The 18,744-nt window shown below is 45.6% G+C and overlaps 1 protein-coding gene across 1 annotated transcript in view; it reads left to right on the forward strand.

The window, feature by feature from the left end:
- The window catches only part of LOC119166833 (N-acetylated-alpha-linked acidic dipeptidase 2), a 49,634-nt gene that overhangs the window by 23,636 nt on the left and 7,254 nt on the right, over window positions 1-18,744 (forward strand). Inside the window, exons 7-14 of the mRNA XM_037418202.2 lie at window positions 830-1,001; window positions 8,000-8,087; window positions 9,580-9,648; window positions 12,837-12,922; window positions 15,349-15,551; window positions 17,251-17,314; window positions 17,627-17,691; window positions 18,644-18,744. Coding sequence (XP_037274099.2) covers window positions 830-1,001; window positions 8,000-8,087; window positions 9,580-9,648; window positions 12,837-12,922; window positions 15,349-15,551; window positions 17,251-17,314; window positions 17,627-17,691; window positions 18,644-18,744 — 848 coding nt within the window. The remainder of the gene's footprint in view (window positions 1-829; window positions 1,002-7,999; window positions 8,088-9,579; window positions 9,649-12,836; window positions 12,923-15,348; window positions 15,552-17,250; window positions 17,315-17,626; window positions 17,692-18,643) is intronic.

Here is an 18,744-nt window from a genome sequence, read left to right on the forward strand (position 1 = left end):
CTCTGATATTATTAGTTTCGTGCTTTTATTCTGTACTCTTGTTCACCTCTCAGTAAACGGAGCCCATATTAAATGGAGCATACTTTCCTGGTCCCATCAGTTTCCATTTAATGAAAGTGTAATGTATTCTTCCTATGCAACGATGCTTAGATCTTGGTTTGCTGGTCGAACTTCAATAGTTAAAGTGAACATGCATATGGGAAAGTAGATCTGAGCACTTTCTCAGTTACGTCAGCTTCATAGCAAATTTATGAGGACGAGATGACATGTTATCGTGAGAGTTACCACTCCGAGAATCCCGAAAAGTAGAGCCAAACTCAAATGTTTTGAACCGGAAGGGGATCACAGAAAATCTCTATATGTAGGTAATTTGTTATATATAAACAATTTTATATTTGAGAATTTGTATAGTTGATTTAATATTGCATTTATGTAATGTATATTTTCATTTATCAATATATATTAAGGAGATTTTAGAACTGTTTGATATACACAATAATTATGTGTGTAGGTTTGGTATATGTGGGTTCACTTGCAGATTCCAGAAAGATTGGATAGTTTTGTGATTGCAATAGGTACCTCCTGAAAAAGTGCTCAGCAGACGTAAGCCACACTGCTCCCTTTATCAAGCACATGATCCTGCTCAAGGCACGGCATAAAAAAACGCTGATCATTAGTTTGTTTTTGTGCCGACAGGTGATGTCACAGCCAACAGACCATTGTGATTCTTACCAATGCCGCATTTAGGTCTTGATATGCGGAGACAGCTTGTAGTGTTGCGACTCGTACAGTCGAAAAACGCCGATCAACGCCACGTTCACCACTGCAGGTCACTGTGTGCCAAGAACGTGGCGGTGTCGGAACCATCATCTTTCTGGAGCCCAGCTTGCCAAACGCGAAGGAGTTCTACCCAAAGTCGACTCTTGTAGATGGCTCGGCACTGCAACGTGGGGCTTTGTACACATTCGCCGATGTCGAGACTCCGGGCTACCCGTCAGTTGGTAAGGAAGTGCAAGTCTCCATCTTGCACAGCTAAAAAAAAAGTGTTAGAGGAGTACTGATGCAATTTCGCTGCATTGCAAAAGGTAAATTTTTTTTTGGTGCACAGTGTTAATTATTTTGACAGACTTGAGCTAGGAAACATGTATTAAATATTTGTTCGATCTTAGAGCCAGCCATTACGCAAAAAACATTACCATGACAGCTTAACACGGTTGACCTTGTTTGTGAACTCTGCATCCTGCATGAGGCAGAGATATTTAGAGTCATCAAGGTTGTTTATGGGCATGGTGTGCAATATACAGTGTACAACAGATGCTGCAAGGATTTCATCAGCTTTGTGTCAGTACTCATTTACATGCAAGATGATTTCTTCGCCAGCAGTCTCTTACACAGTCTGTGGAATCTTGGCTTCTAGCGGCTCTGCACTTGGATCGTCACTCTGGTGCAAGTCCTATGGCAGAGTCCTAGGGGTTCTAGTGGTGCACCGGTGGCTCTGCAGTACATTCTGACACAAGACTCCTGAATTAACTAAAAACAGAGGCACAACTCCTTCTTTGGCCTCTAGTTCTCCCAGTTTCCTTGCCATATGTATCTTATTTTGCTGCTCGCCTTTCCAGATTTCTGGCTTTGACTACGATGATGACTGTGTTTGCTTAATTCATGATCAGTGAAGTTCACTCTGTCATGATAGGCTGTCATGTTGGAGACATAAATGAAAACAAAGGAAACAAAAAACTGAAGTTCAGCCAGTTCCATGCCGTGAAAACTGCCGGACAGTAAATTTGTAAACACACGAGTGGTTTATTGCAATTAATATTGTCAGTGAACACACAAATTGCAATCTGGTATTTTGTACTGATTTCAAGTATGATATCCTTAATACCGGTTTGTTCCCTAATCCACTCTGCTCTTTTTTTGTCTCTTAAGGTGTGGGAATTGAGGCTGGCCCGCTGCCTTTGCGCGGGCTTTCCCGCCTTTCTCCAATTCTCATGTCCCGACATGTCTGCCCTCCTTTGCTCTCAGCCGCGCTGGGAAGGGCGGAGTGACGTTAACTCCCTCACCCGGTAGCGGATGTTGACTGTGGCGCCGCGCGCGGGGACCCCCGAGAGGTTTTTTCGCGCGCTGCGTCAGGAGCGGGGAGTACAGTCCGGGACTTCAAACGGTGAGCCACGCATTCTTTTCCGTGTCCGTCGAGTCCCGTCGCTCGGGGCTCGTCGGATTTCGCTGACGGCGCCTCGCGCCCGATGCGAACGCTCATCTTTTGTTGCCCCGCTGCGTACTCACGGCCGAAGGGCAGTACGGTGTCCTAGTGCGTGGCCTAGCTACGCCGACCCGTCTCCCTTCGAAGCCAACGCGAGCGCCTTTGCCCTCGCTCGAGCAACCGGGCCCCTTTGTCCCGGTGTCTCCGTGGGTTACCTTTACCGCGGAGACGTGCTCGTGGCACCCTGTGTAGTACTTTGTGCCCGTGGCGTGGATAAGCCTACTTGCTTTCCCGCCGCGCCTTTTTGCAACGGGCTGTACTGCGTTTGGTGTTGCCACAATAAAGTGTTGCGACTTGAGCAGTATCGTGTTTCCCGCCACGGCGACGGTTAACGCGTGCCCTGCGGCTCGCTAAGACCGGACCCACGCTGGTGGCCGTACTCCTTCGGGATACGTGTACACCACACTGGCGCCCAACGCGGTATCAAAAGCTCTAGCTTTTGTCTGCTCTTAGCGAGTCAGTTCGCCTGCGCGATTCGGGCTCGTCGCAACATGGCTGCTTCGCGGGACTTTTTGTCCGCTGTCCCTTTTAGCGGATGCCGCGTTGCACACGGAGGCCATTGCCTCTATGGACGGGAACCCTTCTGCACCCGTCCGTGTCGGCACCCCCTATTGCGGTGACGACACGAGGCGCCTAGCCGCTCCCTTTGGAGACGGCGCGTCGCTTCGGAATGGGCCTCTTGCCCTACCCGAACGTTATGTCTGCTTCGTGGCATGCCGCGTTGCACAAAGAGGCCACCGCCTCTGTCGACGGGCGCCCTTCGGCGCTCGCCCGTGTCGTCACCCCCTTTTTGTGGTGAATACACTCCTACGTGGTAGCTGACGCGCTATCTCGTGCCCCCTGTTTTCTGCCGAGAACCTGGATTTCGGTGCGACGGCCGCTCGCGGTGCCTTAGCACATGCAAGCGTCGGGGGCGAAACAGCAGCTTCGCCGCCATTCGGCGAGAAGGGGGAGTCCCCATGAGGACGACCTTGGCTGCTATCCAGGTAAGCGGCGCACTGCGTAGCGGCCGAGCGGGGGAACTTTCCGAAGGCCACCGTGCCGAGAGCGAACCCGCGACGCCGTGCACGCGGCGGTTGATGCGGTCCTGAGTGGGTGCGATACCAGACTCCCCCATTTTGGGAGAATGGGAATCGCTTTCAGCAGCGAAGAGCTACTGAAGGCTCAGCAAAGTGATCCGTTTCGAGTCTCGGAGGGACGGAGCGCCGTATACGCTGCTTGCTTTGCGGCGGGCGCCGTTAAACCGTCTTGAGAGGCGCGCCGTTACGCTGCTTGTTCTGCGGCGGGCGCCATTAGGGGGCTGATACAGCGTGTGTCGCTGAGTCCCCGGCGGATTTATTTTTGCTGGACCATGACGGGCTCCTGCTGAACTATATAGCCACTGACGACGAGTCCAGCGACCCGTTTAAGGTGGTTATGCCCAAAAGTCTGAGAGCCGCACTGTTGCGATCCTCTCACGACGAATCCATGGCCGGTCACCTGAGTGGCTCGAAAGTTTTTGCAAACTGAGCGATGTTGTGACCTGGCCCGGCACGAAGCGTGGCTTTTATCGCTATTCCGTGCCTGCCACGTCTGACAAACGGTTGAGCCAAGGGTTGGAAAGCCGCCCGGTCTTATGAACCGATTGTCAGTGAGCGTCCGTGGCGCGTACTAGCTGAAAGATCCCCTTTGGGAAAACTCAGCCGTGCCCACATCGCAGACCTGAAGCCCTTTGTCACGGTCTGACGAGCTCGCGCCAGCGCCCTGCGGCACTTCGCGCAAGCAACGGGCACACCCGGAGCGGCGGACCGCATTCGGACCCCGCACCGGTATAATCTGAGGAAGCGGTCACCTTTGTGATTTCGCGCCGGACGGCGGACTTCTCCGCAACCGAAGGCCCTCAGTTTACTGTCTAGCCTCAGTATAGGTTAGCTTCTTTACGGCCTTTTCTCGTAAAGAAGTTAACCCCGCCCTGTCTGCTGCCAGTTTTTTTTTAAGTGTTCATGTGTATTTTATGTTTCTTTTGTCTAATATTAAGTGTTATTAGTGTTTTGTTTTTTTGCCAGATGTTTAGTGTCAGTATGCTCTGCGTTTACTTTCTTTTTTTTCCCGTGTTCGTTCCGTCTACCGCGAAGGGAGCTGTGTGTGACCTTGAGTGTCGGTGCTTGCCGGGAGGGAGAGAGACGAAGGACGCTTTGCGCCTACGCTCGCGCAGCCGTCGGCGGTGTGTGTGCGTGCGTGCGTAAGTGCGTGACGCTTCAGTGCGAGCCCGCGAAGAGTGCGTCATGGCATCCCTCCATCGACGCGGACACTGGAGGTGCTGGGGGGGCATTGACCCACTGATGTCAGACCATCTGGCTGTGCTCTGCTCTCGGCTGTCGCCGAAGAAGCCCTGCTGCCGTTCCCACCATGGCTCCTGCGCGAGGCCAGCTGAAAGCAACTATATGCTGCCGGCCAACGCCAGGGCGCCTCGCAGCCAATTTTGGTTCGGCCTCCCTGACCATCGGAGAGGCTCGGCTTCCCGCAACGTCCAGCTCCCTCATCGAGCCAGAAATGCGGGGCCTCCGAACAACCGAAGCGGCTTTCGTCGGACTCGCGGCTTATCAAGAGCAGCAACAAGCCATCCGTGAGCCACCTCCCGTACCTCTGACCTCGCACTCGGGCATCGCACCCAGCGGACACTGTCACGCCCTTCCGCCCCTCCGCGCAGTGGACGCTATCCCCCTTCAGCACCACGAACACTAGTCCCACTGTTCTGTGCTCCCTTCCGCAGTTATTTGTATAGTGTCATGTGTTTATTTTGTTAGTTATGTTTTGTTTCTCCTTTGCAATCATTTTTTTTAGCAGCAGTAGCAGGGCTGGACTGAGGTTAGCTGTCGCTCATAGCAGTGTCATTTTAACTGCATGGGTGACGTCCGGCTGCCTTTTGCAGACGGGTAAGGGCAAATTTAGGGGAGGGGGATGTGGGAATTGAGGCTGGCCCGCTGCCTTTGCGCGGGCTTTCCCGCCTTTCTCCAATTCTCATGTCCCGACATGTCTGCCCTCCTTTGCTCTCAGCCGCGCTGGGAAGGGCGGAGTGACGTTAACTCCCTCACCCGGTAGCGGATGTTGACTGTGGCGCCGCGCGCGGGGACCCCCGAGAGGTTTTTTCGCGCGCTGCGTCAGGAGCGGGGAGTACAGTCCGGGACTTCAAACGGTGAGCCACGCATTCTTTTCCGTCCGTCGAGTCCCGTCGCTCGGGGCTCGTCGGATTTCGCTGACGGCGCCTCGCGCCCGATGCGAACGCTCATCTTTTGTTGCCCCGCTGCGTACTCACGGCCGAAGGGCAGTACGGTGTCCTAGTGCGTGGCCTAGCTACGCCGACCCGTCTCCCTTCGAAGCCAAAGCGAGCGCCTTTGCCCTCGCTCGAGCAACCGGGCCCCTTTGTCCCGGTGTCTCCGTGGGTTACCTTTACCGCGGAGACGTGCTCGTGGCACCCTGTGTAGTACTTTGTGCCCGTGGCGTGGATAAGCCTACTTGCTTTCCCGCCGCGCCTTTTTGCAACGGGCTGTACTGCGTTTGGTGTTGCCACAATAAAGTGTTGCGACTTGAGCAGTATCGTGTTTCCCGCCACGGCGACGGTTAACGCGTGCCCTGCGGCTCGCTAAGACCGGACCCACGCTGGTGGCCGTACTCCTTCGGGATACGTGTACACCACAAAGGTTACACCTACCATTTTCCTTTTCATTGCTCACTGCGTCGTCCTCAATTTAAGCTGAACCCTCTTTGTAAGTCTCCAGGTTTCTGCTCCGTAGCTAAGTACCGGCAAGATGCAGATGTTATATACCTTCCTTTTGAGGGATAGTGGCAATCTACCTGTTATGATTTGTGAGTGCTTGCCAAGTGTGCTCCACCCCATTTTTATTCTTCTAGTTACTTCAATCTCGTGGTTCGGCTCCGCAGCTATTACCTGTCCAAAAAAGACATAGTCTTCTACAACTTCATGTGCACTATTACCTATCTCGAAGCGCTGCTCTCTTCCGAGATTGTTGTACATTACTTTCATTTTCGGCAGATTAATTTTAAGACTCATCTTTCTGCTCTCCTTGTCTAACTCCGTAATCATGAGTTGCAATTCGTCCCCTGAGTTACTTAGCAATGCAATGTCATCGGCGCAGGTTACTGTGCAGGTGTCAAGCGCAGGTTACTAAAGAAGAGGAAATGGAAATGGGCCGGGCATGTAGCGCGTAGACGGGATAACCGCTGGTCATTAAGTGTAACTAAATGGGTTCCCAGAGGAGGCAAGCTGGTTAGAGGGAGACAGAAGGTTAGGTGGGCAGATGAGATTAAGATGTTTGCTTGTATAAATTGGCAGCAGCAAGCACAGGACCGAGCTGACTGGTGGAACATGGGAGAGGCCTTTGTCCTGCAGTGGACGTAGTCAGGCGGATGATGATAATTATGATGATGATGATGATTTTGTACTGAAAGTGATGGTTTCAAGTCATCGTCATCATTCTGAGCATCATCATCATTTTTATTTTATCTTATTTCTTTATTCATTCCCCCTCTAGTCACGTGATTATGAGAGACGCCGTAGTGGAGGGCTCCGGAAATTTTGACGTGCACCCACATCTAAGCACATGTGCCTACAACATTTCCGCCTTCATCGGAAATGCAGCTGCTGCAGCCGGAATTCGATCCCGCGACCGGCGGGTCAGCAGCCGAGTACCTCAGCCACTAGACCACCATGGCAGGGCAGTAGCAATGGCCTTGCATTGTTCATTAAAATGACAATGATATTCTGGTAATGGCTTCAAACACCTCCACACTGGCACTCATTGCATTTGTCTAGGCATGTGGGAATAGCAACTTTTGCATTCGATGCGAGTTCAAAGCAAATATTGATTCAGTCGAACAATTTCAAGATCAATTTAAATGGTAAACATCACAGATTATGCAGAGAAATGAGCATATTTGTTCTGACCCAACTTACCAGCATATTTTTTTTTACATTGAAAAAAGGCATGTGCAGATGTCATTTTTTTGGCTGTTTGGAAGCAAGTTTGAATAATAATAGGAGGATTTGACCTTTGGTAGAAGGCAAGATGGCCTGTAAAGATATGTTGTTTTAAAATTTACTATACTTAGAGCTGTACAACAGCATAATGAATTTTAAGCCCAAGAAATGATGAATTGATTGATTTATTTATTGATTGATTGATTGATATGTGGGGTTTAATGTCCCAAAGCCACTATATGATTATGAGAGACGCCGTAGTGGAGGGCTCCGGAAATTTAGACTACCTGGGGTTCTTCAACGTGCACCCAAATCTGAGCACACGGGCCTACAACATTTCCGCCTCCATCGGAAATGCAGCCGCCGCAGCCGGGATTCGATCCCGCGCCCTGCGGGTCAGCAGCCGAGTACCTTAGCCACTAGACCACCACGGCGGGGCGAAATGATGAATCATTGTGAGGGTCATATATTCATCTAACCTTCAACTGTGGCTTCGCGTACCTGCAAATTTTCTTTGCAAGGCGTATTCACGATATAGCACTCCTCCACTGCAGTGAAGTTGACTTTTTACAAAGAAGGGTACATGCAGATTATAGTATTGTTTCTTTCGAATACTTTGAAATTTTCATTACTTCAAATTTGAGACGAATTTGAATACAGTAATATTTGTTTGGATATTCCAAGTGCTCGAATATTCACACAAGCCTACATTTGTGTTTTGTTAGCTAACAGTCTTGTTCAACGCAATCTGCTTCCAGATGGGGTTTATCGTGACATTAATAGCAGCGAGCTGCCCAAAATTCCAGCCCTCACGGTCAACTACAACTTCGCTAAGAAAGTGCTCGAGTGAGTACTGGACCGAAGGTGCATTGCAACAGCCGAAAGATTTTGTTTTTCACCGCCAAACATAAAATCACGTGCCAGTTTTTAACACCGCCAAAGTGACTTGCTGGGAAGGGTTGATGATGGCCTGGGTTCAACCCTCAATCGGACCCAGAAATTTCCATTATCCATTTTATTTGCATGTTTCTTGTTTTTTTGGCTGCAGACGATGATTTTTCGCTCACAACCAACGATGCCCTCTCCGAGGCTGATGCCGGAATTTTTCATTTTATTTGCATGTTTGTTTTTTCGGCCATAGACAAGATGATTTTTCGCTCACAACCAATGCTGCCCTCACCGACGCTGATGCCGGAATTTCTGTGAAACGAGCTCTTTAACAGTCTTGAGGTAAAAAGAAAATACAAATACTGAAGCCACCTTGGAAGTTAATTACTGCACCAGCTTGCAACGTCATAGATTTCAATGGTGCTTGCCAGGGCCTATGATTTCGTATTGGTAAAAACTATGCTGTGTTATTATAGGGGAGCAAGAGACTTCGAGCAGGCAGCTATCAGAAAATCTTATTGACACAGTATAGCCAAAATATGAAAAAAAAAAAACATCTTCCAAAGTCATGGCACGGTGGCATTAAGCTGTTGAGGTTTAGGTTAAAAATTCAAAAATGAAACTTCAATTTTCAGTTTTTCTTTTTGGCTAATAATATAGAACCTATAATGACAATGTTAATGGCAACCAAGTTAGTTATAAAGAGTAATTTATCAGTCTGTATTTATTTAGATCTGCACATTAAAAAAAGCACATGTGTAGATTGTTACTTGCAGGCACATGGGGGTATCATGCTCAATGTCAAAATTTTCCTTCAATCAAGTGATGATTTTTCATTCCTTGCTCAGGAATCTTTTATTACATTTAAGAGCTTAAGTGCATCATGTGTCTTAAACTCGCTGTGCTTATACTTTTCAACCAAGAAGTAAGATGTGCATCTTCTTCTCCTTAGACCCAGAGGGAATGTAGGGTCATAAATTTTTTTCAACTTTCAGAAAAGCTTTGTCTTAATGCAGTGTCCAAAATTTTTTATATCTTATGAAGAAAACAAGTGTGAATTCGAGAGCTCGTTTTCTTTGTTAGACACAATATTATTGAGAAGTAATTGACAATATTGGTACAGTGTCGCCGTCATTACCATATTGAAGTGAGGGAGAAAGAAGGAGAAGACGTCGTTGGCTGTTGATCGCCAGCCAATGTCGTTCTCCCCTTCCTCCCTCACTTCAGTGTGGTAGTAACTGTAACACCCCAACATCGCTTGCCATCGACAGGGGTCAAGCCCGCAACTTCCGAACAACTCGTACGATGTCCCACCGTTGAGCGACGATGTCGGTCACTGCTCCGTCCACTTTGTAGGATATATATGTGCCTTTAAATGTGAGAGCATCGCTCAGCCGTAGAATGCATAACGAATGACGAACGAATTCGTCATTCTCTTTTTGCGGTGCAGCCAGATGCAGGGCAAAGTGGTCAACCTCAGTGGAGGTGCTCGGCCAGCTGGTCCCATCAAAGATGGCAGGTGAGCCTTTTGGGTATAAATCAGGCTATTAAACGATCATTTAGTCAATCAATCGATAAATGCTTTTCTCAGCTGAAAAACTTAAACATCTGTCATGGCTAGAAGCTGCTCTAGGCAGCTTGGTCGGTTTCTCAAAGGCCCTTACAATGGCAGAATGCTACACTCACAGTGCAAATAGGCACATGATATCATAATTACAATGTATGCTTATGAATATACATTGTGTGTAACCTTATTGTTTGAAAGCCAATTCACGTGGTCCTGGACACCTGGCAAAACACGAATGTGTATAAATACGAGAGCTGAACTGCAGCTACAGTACAAACTTATTTACCACTTACTGTTCTTGCTTTCCTGTTTGGTAGCAGATATATATGTACATATATAACCTCATTAATTCAAACTCGGTTATTTTAAAATCCCACCTGATTTCAAGTGTTTCAGCGGTTCCGTGTTTTGCTGTGTAAGCCTGAGTGGATAATTTAAAGCGGTGGCAAACACCAGTCCGGTTAATTAGAAAACTTTGGGTGCCAGATCATTGTCCATTAACAAAATTGCATTAACAGCTATACAAACACATATAACAAATTGCATTAACAGCAAGCTATAGCTTTGCCGCAATGACACAGCGCTGTCCGGTCAAGCATATTGGAAATCTGAATGGTATTGAGGGACGTTAGGGTTGTGGGTAGAGACAGGGAGGCTCTGTGGGCTGTAGCTGAAGTTTTTTGTTTTCTACTTTGTTTTCTACTTTTTAAGGATTTCGCCTTCCATTACCTTTTAGCATGGACACTCAACGGCCATAATTTATTGTCATTACCGATAATGCCACATGCAGGCATTGCTGTAAGCGGATCGTGTTGCCATAAAAAAACATACAAAAGTTGACAGTGTAGCAGAGTCTGATCATTATAACCAACAAATTGTTAAAACCGGTATCGTTATAAGTGAGTTCTATTTATTCAGACACAGTGGCAATGTTTCATCAGATGTCAGAGAAGGCATATGGACGATGCACGGCTCAAGGTATAGATGGCATGTAGCAAGGGTTCCATTTGCACTATACAAGCAGATTTGTTTTAATAAACTTCACTGTAAAGCAGTTTTATAATGTGGCAAAGCATGTTATTAATAGAAGATAACCAATTATCGTGCAGTGCAAGTGTACAACGTAAGGCATGTATGTCTTGACTGAAATCGCCATTACGTATAGAACTATTCTGAGGTATATCATAGGTTTGACCAGAGTTTGAATGTCCCTTGTTTTTGGCGACTTTTATTTGCTTCTCTTAATTTTGGTGCTTCGTTTGAAAGCATCTTTTTCAACTTATGAAATTAGAACTGTAGGTAGGAAGGTGCCTGCGAGGCAGGTTTCGGTGCAACATCCAATAACCTGAAGCTGGACTGCTTTGTACAACGTAATATATATCTCAAGTTGGCCATGCTTGTTTTTTTTTTCTTAATGGACGGCTGTTTTTCACATCAGTCGTAGTGCCTCTCAGTTAATTTCTGGGGTTTCGCAAAGCCAATACCGCTGCACTATTATGAGGCACATGGTAGCGAACTGTAGATTATTAGGCACTCCAGATTAATTTTGACAATCTGGGGATCTCTATAACACGCGCTTGAATCTGAGCACATGCGTGCTCATGCATTTTACCCCAAATTAAATTGTGGTCATTATAAATGAAAATTGAACCTTCGTCCTCTAACTTAACGGGACATCTCACTGGCTAAGCTGCCCCGCTGCGGTGGTCTAGTGGCTAAGGTACTCAGCTGCTGACCCGCAGGTCGCGGGTTCGAATCCCGGCTGCGGTGGCTGAATTTCTGATGGAGGCGGAAATGTTGTAGGCCCATGTACTCAGATTTGTGTGCACGTTAAAGAACCCCAGGTGGTCGAAATTTCCGGAGCCCTTCACTACGGCGTCTCTCATAATCATATGGTGGTTTTGGGACGTTAAACCCCACATATCAATCAATCAATCAGTTACTGGCTAAGCTGCCATGGCAGGTCTTTGCTGTCACCAGTGATGGAACGGCTGCTCCACTTGCTCCAAACTGCTCCAAAAGAAGAATGCTGCTCCATGCTGCTCCACAGTGCAATATTTGCTAGTAACTGCTCCAAAACGGTGTTGGCAAACTAAAAAGAATGAAGTTGAGCCATAGGACCATCCCGTGAGCATAAGGAAAACTAAAAGCAAGCTGTATACACTATCATCCTCTTATGCTACCCAGTGGTGTAAATCCAGAAAGATCTCAAGGGGTGACACATATCAGGCCATGGTGTCAAATTCGTATTTTTATTATGGGTTGTATTTTTATTTATATAGGAATTAAATCATGCTTTCAAAAAAAATTTAAAAAAAACGAGCATGTTGTCCAAGCTTGGGCAATGGCATTGTTCTATTCAGTTTCTTTTTTTCACCTTTTTTAGATTTCCCTAGTTCGCACAGCTGAGGGGCATTTACCACAGGTACGCAGTAAAAGATAAAAAGTCTTTTAAAAAGTTGACTGCGCTATACTTAACTGTTAACTCAATTGTATCACGTGCTAAAGTTCCAGAGGAATTCAGTGATGGAAGTGCTGCTCCAGTTGCTCGAAACTGCTCCAAAAGAGATATGTTGCTCCATGCTGGTGTCACCCCTTGCAAGTGGAACACTTCCAAGGGGTGTCCTTCACAGTCTGAAAATGAGAAAAGTTTAGACTCTCTTGACCCCTCCCCCCCCCCCCAGCCTATGATTTACGCCAACTATACTGCTTGTACTTGTACACTAGCTGTATAATAGCATACGGCATGTTTAATAATAAATATAAGTATTTATTAGATACCTAAGTGATGTTTTAGACTTCAGGAGTTGTTATGAACGTGTATCTGCTCCGAAAACACATAGCAACCCTAAGATGTAGCATTTTTTTCTGCTCCGAAGACACTTGACTTGGGCCTAATCCAAAGCACCATTTTTTCTGCTCCAGAATCTGCTCCAAAAAGCAACATGTCGCTTCCATCACTGTGTCACTCGGACACCTTGGTCTGCTATGTGCTGCTGCGTACAACTGACTGTGACTGCATTCTCTGTTTAATATTACACCTGCGGTTGTGACATTGGTGTCTGTCAGTGGTATTGAATACAAACACAGAGACCTGGCAGTGTCGAGTGCTTTTTTGCAAGTTGTGCGCACTCTTCTAGGAAGCTGAGACTCACGGTGAACAGCAAGTGGGCGAGGCCCGTCGTCTACGATATCATTGGCACCGTTAGGGGCCGCCTGGAGCCTGGTAAGCATGCTGTCGCGCTTGAACTTCGTATAGCCTGCCAAATGTTTAAATTAAAAGGCCTGATTAAAATGGTGGAGTCTCCTAATTTGCCTTTTGTTTGTAGCCAGGTACAAGCCAGGTGAAGACAAGATGAAATGTGCGAACAGCAGTTAATTGCCTGCTGTCATTTGTAGGCCCGTGCAAATATTTGAGAGCTTCTTATATTCGAATAATTATGAATTAAGTACGCTCACACAGTATTTAAATTCACTTTCATTTAAATTTAGTTTATTGGAAATTTCAACGTATTCAAAGTGAACGAATAGGTGTATATTATTCTGCACATGACCCCCTTTGTAAAGGTGTTTTCACCGTAGTAGAGGAATGCTGTACTGTGAATGGACCCATTCAGGGAAAATCCGCATTACCGTGAAGCGCACTTTAGAGTCAAGTGAACAAATACATTGACACCATTTTTTATGTTTAAAATACCGGCCTATATGCTTGAAACAAAGTAAAATTTGAAACTTCACATATGGCTATCACATGAATTCCATCAAATGTCGAATTGCCCCGCCGCGGTGGTCTAGTGGCTAAGGTACTCGGCTGCTGACCCACAGGTCGCGGGTTCGATTCCCGGCTGCGGCGGCTGCATTTCCGATGGAGGCGGAAATGTTGTAGGTCCGTGTACTCAGGTTTGGGTGCACGTTAAAGAACTATTTCTGGAGCCCTCCACTACGGCGTCTCTCATAATCAAATAGTGGTTTTGGGACGTTGAGCCCTACAAATCAATCAATCAATCAATCAAATGTCGAATTCTGCTTCTCATAAAAGTTGCTTCCACTTCCTCTTGACCTAAAAAAAATGACATTTGCACATACCTTGTTGTATATTAAAAAAAATATTGTGCTGGTTAGTTAGTTCACGACAAATATGCTCATTTCTTTTTTTATAATATATGATATGTACTGTTCGAATTCGGTTAAAAAATATTCGACTAAACTGCTATTCGCTTCAAACTTGCTTTGGATCTAAAATTTACTATGCACACAAATTACGCCCCCATAATTCGGACCGGGTGGGTCCAACGGGAGAGGAGTAGTCATTTTGCATTTTTTTCATTACATTTATTGTGAACTCTGCTCACATACTTGGATTTTTCAGTGCATGCAACAGGTCATGCCCGCTTTCATAGTTTGTGAAAGTGAATATATGATATTATGCAGAAGTGCCTGACTTTCAGCGTTTACATTTTTATGCGTAGCAATTCTCAATTTGTTAGGGCCATATATGTTTGCTATCCTAGACTCTTCTGTTTGTCATCCTATGTTGTCGTCCTAAAATGTCTTGCCCTGTGGCCACTCTTCAGACAAATGAGCAGCAAGGTATGCAAAATTTATTGAGTTTGTGATGTTAGACTTAGTAATCAAGTGACCATAGACTTTAGTGAAGCTTTTCAAATTGCACAGTGCATATGACAGATAACCAAAGTATAATAGCACGAGTGTCAAGGCAAGGGAAATTCATTCGAGAGTGGCGGGTAGTTAGATGCAGTGATAAGATCAGGAAATGTGTTGATGTACTAGAAGTGAGCTTTGAGTGTATAACAGCAGCATAAAATGCAGAATAAATATTGTTAGACAATTCGCAACATTTTTGTTCAATATGTAATGGGGGACATAAAAGATCTTGTCAAAAATGTTATTGAAAATGTTGCACGAAATTTGGCGGAAATAAGCAGTGCATATGTTGTAGTCCTCGCCAGGCGACAAAGAAGCTACTTGGAAAAACTCTCGGCGACTGGAATCCCTGAAGTAGAGATTGCTTTCTTGTGTGCCGACACTGTGGAGAATATTGCTTGCCCAGACCACGTGCTTTTATATATGGTGTATTTGTGTGAGTCAGATTGCTGATTCGATAGAATAAATTTTCATACTACTGTTACAACGAGTAGGGAATATATAAAGAACTAATTATCGTCCCAGTGCTTACATTGTAGTAACAGCATTAGATTGTACTTGTGAGCTATAGAGACTATACAGAATGACACAGGGAAATGGTGAGGAAGTATAGCAGTTATACTGTGTTGTGCTGTGTTTAGTAGTGTGCATTTCATATTATTATTCAATTCAATTTTATTCTACATCTGTCAGATGTTTAGTACACAGTAAAAAGCATAAAAAGGATTGACTAGGTCTGGACCTGACCATGGCATACAGTGGTGTGGATTACATATCACAAAAAAGGAGGCTAGAAAGCAACACATAACGGAGACAGCGTAAAAGAAGTACATAAAGGCATAAAATTATTCAATAAGCTAATATAAACTAGCTCAGCTAAATGCATTAAAGAAGTTATGAGATTAGGCTGCTTTTCACAACTTTTCTGAACAATCTGAGAGCTCGTTCACGAAATTACTCGTTCAGAAACAGAGTGCCTTCGTGCAGATCGGTACAGTATCACAGGAGCCCACCACGATGCCTGGGTATATGGCACCATCGACCCGTCATCGTCGACCGCCAACATTCTCGAGCTTAGTCGACTGCTGGGCCACCATTTGAAGCGTGGCTGGCGACCGCGGCGCACGGTGGTGCTGGCGATCTGGGCCGCGGAAGAGACAGCCATAGCGGGATCTGGCGAGTGGGTGGAGGTATTGCTGCACGCAAAATGTCCTCAGATGAATTAGCTCGTCTTGCAACCACATTTCATTCCTTTCAAAGGCACAATTTAAAGATAATTTTTTTAAAATCTAAGCACTTTGTAACACAAAGTGTTGATCGGTGAAGGTGGAGTGTGCAGCCTCGGTGTTCACGAGCTGGGATCCGTCAGAGTGTTTTCCGTTGTAGCTTTTCATTTCTCACCACATTGAAAAGAGCTTGAAACTTGGCATTTGCTGACGTTAGTTTAAAAGATTATGAGGTCATCTAAAGGATTTTATGGTTACTGATTCATGCTGCAATCGGTATTGTCCCTAGCTGTATGTGCTGACACAACACAAAGAGAAAGCAGCACAAGCATGAAGACCATTGGAGGTAGCAAATTCTAGCATTCCCTCTTCGTGAACTTCTGTGCTCTCACGAACTCATTCACTGCGAGATATTTCTACCACATAGCCATACACAGCTTTGCTGTAAAACGTTTTTAGGTTTTACGTGTTCAAACTGTGATATGATTGTGAGACAGGCTGTAGTAGGATGTGCTGGCTGGCTCTCTTTTGACCATCTGGACCTCTCCAATGTTTACCTAAATTCGGTGTTGAGTGTCGCCCCCATCGTTGTGCGGCTGCCATGGTTAGGCATCAAACCCATGACCTTGTGCTTTGTAGCAGCATAGCACCTTAGCCACTAAGCAGGTCTTCCAAAAGTTGGCATAAGCTTCTATTCAAAACATTTTTGTCTCATGCGATGCAGCCTATTTTTTCTCGATCGTAAAATTAGGCCAAGACGGTCGTGTACTTCAGTGCCGGTGGAAAACCACATTACCTACTTCATGATTATTTTTGTGGAAAACTTCTCGAGCACGCCTCAACCAGCAGGCCACTGTCACGAAATTTAGTCTTGCAAAGGGTGGGACTGTGAACGAGGTTAAAGCGGGAGGTAGGGGCGTGCTTGAACTAGCTTGATGTCGGCTAACAGTGTCATTTGAAAGGTGACCTTTCTCATACTTATATAAAGGTAATTTCTCATTGGGATTTGGGGGCGGGATTCGACAATATCGTACCTATCTCCTGACTCACTCAAATGCCAATGCTGATTCTGACATGTACAGTTTAGTTTCCTCTGTTACAAGGTACCTGACGAAAAAAAAAAACAAGCTTGTAACCAGTCATATAAGCGTAACTAATTAAAAAAAAATTAGGGTTGAAAAGAGTCATGTGTGGGCCGCTGGCAAAAGGTCTGAGAGTTGCGTGTTTGAGAGCCCTGTTTTATAGTAAGTAAACCACGATGGGCTGTGCTGTGCAGTTGTAGTAGTAAAGTAGCAACTGTTGTGTGTTTGAGCAAACTTTAAAATAACTTTTGCATTGGGTTCTAAAATCGAACTCGTTTTGCTGTGTGGTTAGCATCATCAATAATGTGTTAATAAATCTGTTAGTTTACCTGTATATTGGTGTAGATCAGCTACTAACTCCATGACTATGGGTTCTACCATGCTTATGCAGACAATGTTTGCACCCATAGTGATCCATAACAGGTGCTTTTAGAGATGCAAGATGTTTTTATGTTGAATGGCAAGGCTTCCAATTTTCACAGAAATTACTATATTGCACATGGTACTGCACGTCACTTTTGTTAAGATTGGGGAACACCACAATCTTTATTCTCTCATTTTCTTTGTCCTTTGTCCTTTAGGAAAAGCTGCTCCGTCTCAACCGCGGAGGCGTGGGCTACGTCAACGTAGACAACTGTGTCTCCGGTCAGTGAATATCTATGGCTTACATCTCTGAAATTCGGGAAAAAGATAAACTGATCAGCTCAATTTTTGTCGGTCACTATCGTGTGAAGTCTACAGATAACAAATCCACGAAAACTGCACGAAAAATTGATGATTCTTCTTGATTGAAACTACTAACGACAAAAAAAAGTGAATCAAACGAAGACTTAATTTTGGTGGGCGCCACACATGCACTGTCGTCACTACGTACGTGAAGCTCTAACGTAAGGCTATCTCTGTGGCATACACGCGGCAAAGCACTCAGTAAACTCTTGCTTCTTTTGCATTCTGCAGGGATCATGTTTTTCGCCTACGCCTCGCCTGTGCTGAAGAACTTCCTCGTGAATACAACCAAACTTGTGCGTATTTCTTGCCCACGATTGAAAAGCCAGTTATTTCGCTAAGAATGCCTGCATTTGAGCCTAGCCTATGGGGCGACATTTCTGGGCCTATGCAAAATAACTGGCAGGGCAACCAATGGAACGCGGATAAACAGATAACTATATCTTCTATCCACACCTTCTGTCTGTTGCATTGTACTTGCTCATTCAGTGATTAAGCTATATCGTGAGAGCATAGACACATTGAATGCCTCACAGATAAATAGTCCATAAGGTGATTGGCGGATCAGGTGAAACATCAAGTGTTGAGGCTCAAGCTGATGATAGTATCTAATTAGTGGCATTTTTGGGCGGCCCTGCCTTGCAGGCTTGATGTGTTTTTAACATAAATTATATTTGTTTTTAGACATATTCTCATTTTGTACTGTAATAACTGCACCAAAACCTTGTATGGCTTGCACGTGCCAATATTCCCAGTTCCACCTAGCCTAGACTGCACTCAGCTTTCTACTGCAAGATACTGAAACGTTGATTTGACTCTTGCTGAAAGCACTGAATTTTCAATGACCTCGTTTGTGCCAAGGGTAATGCACCTATACCTGAAGGCTTTTTCATGAGTAAGTTTCCAGGCCCTTCTATAATGAAAATTCTACCAGGAACTCTTTGACTTTAACTTGCCAGGAAAGGCATGCACCAAAGATGAAAAACATTCATTTGTAAGTAAGCATGTAATAGTTATGTAATCTGTTATATATTATGCTTGCACACAGCCGACACTGGCTAGCTGGTGGTTGTTGGAAGCGACAGCATTTTTTGTCTGGCAAACATAGTTTTCGTTCCATCCTTTCTCTCTCTCTCTCTCCTTTTTGATCTCTGGGTCGGTACAGACAAATTCATGTAAATGCAGACGCACCTCTGAATGTGATGGCAGTGCGTTGACGTTGCTCATGAACGAGTTGCTGCCATTCAGGTGCCGTTCAACGACACCCAGACTCTGTACGACTACTGGTACAACTATGAGCACGAGTACGAGCGCAAGCACAAGGGCACCACGGGAAAGACTGAACTCAA

Source organism: Rhipicephalus microplus, chromosome 6 (genome assembly GCF_043290135.1).
Source record: "Rhipicephalus microplus isolate Deutch F79 chromosome 6, USDA_Rmic, whole genome shotgun sequence".
In the NCBI taxonomy this organism is placed as follows: domain Eukaryota; kingdom Metazoa; phylum Arthropoda; class Arachnida; order Ixodida; family Ixodidae; genus Rhipicephalus; species Rhipicephalus microplus.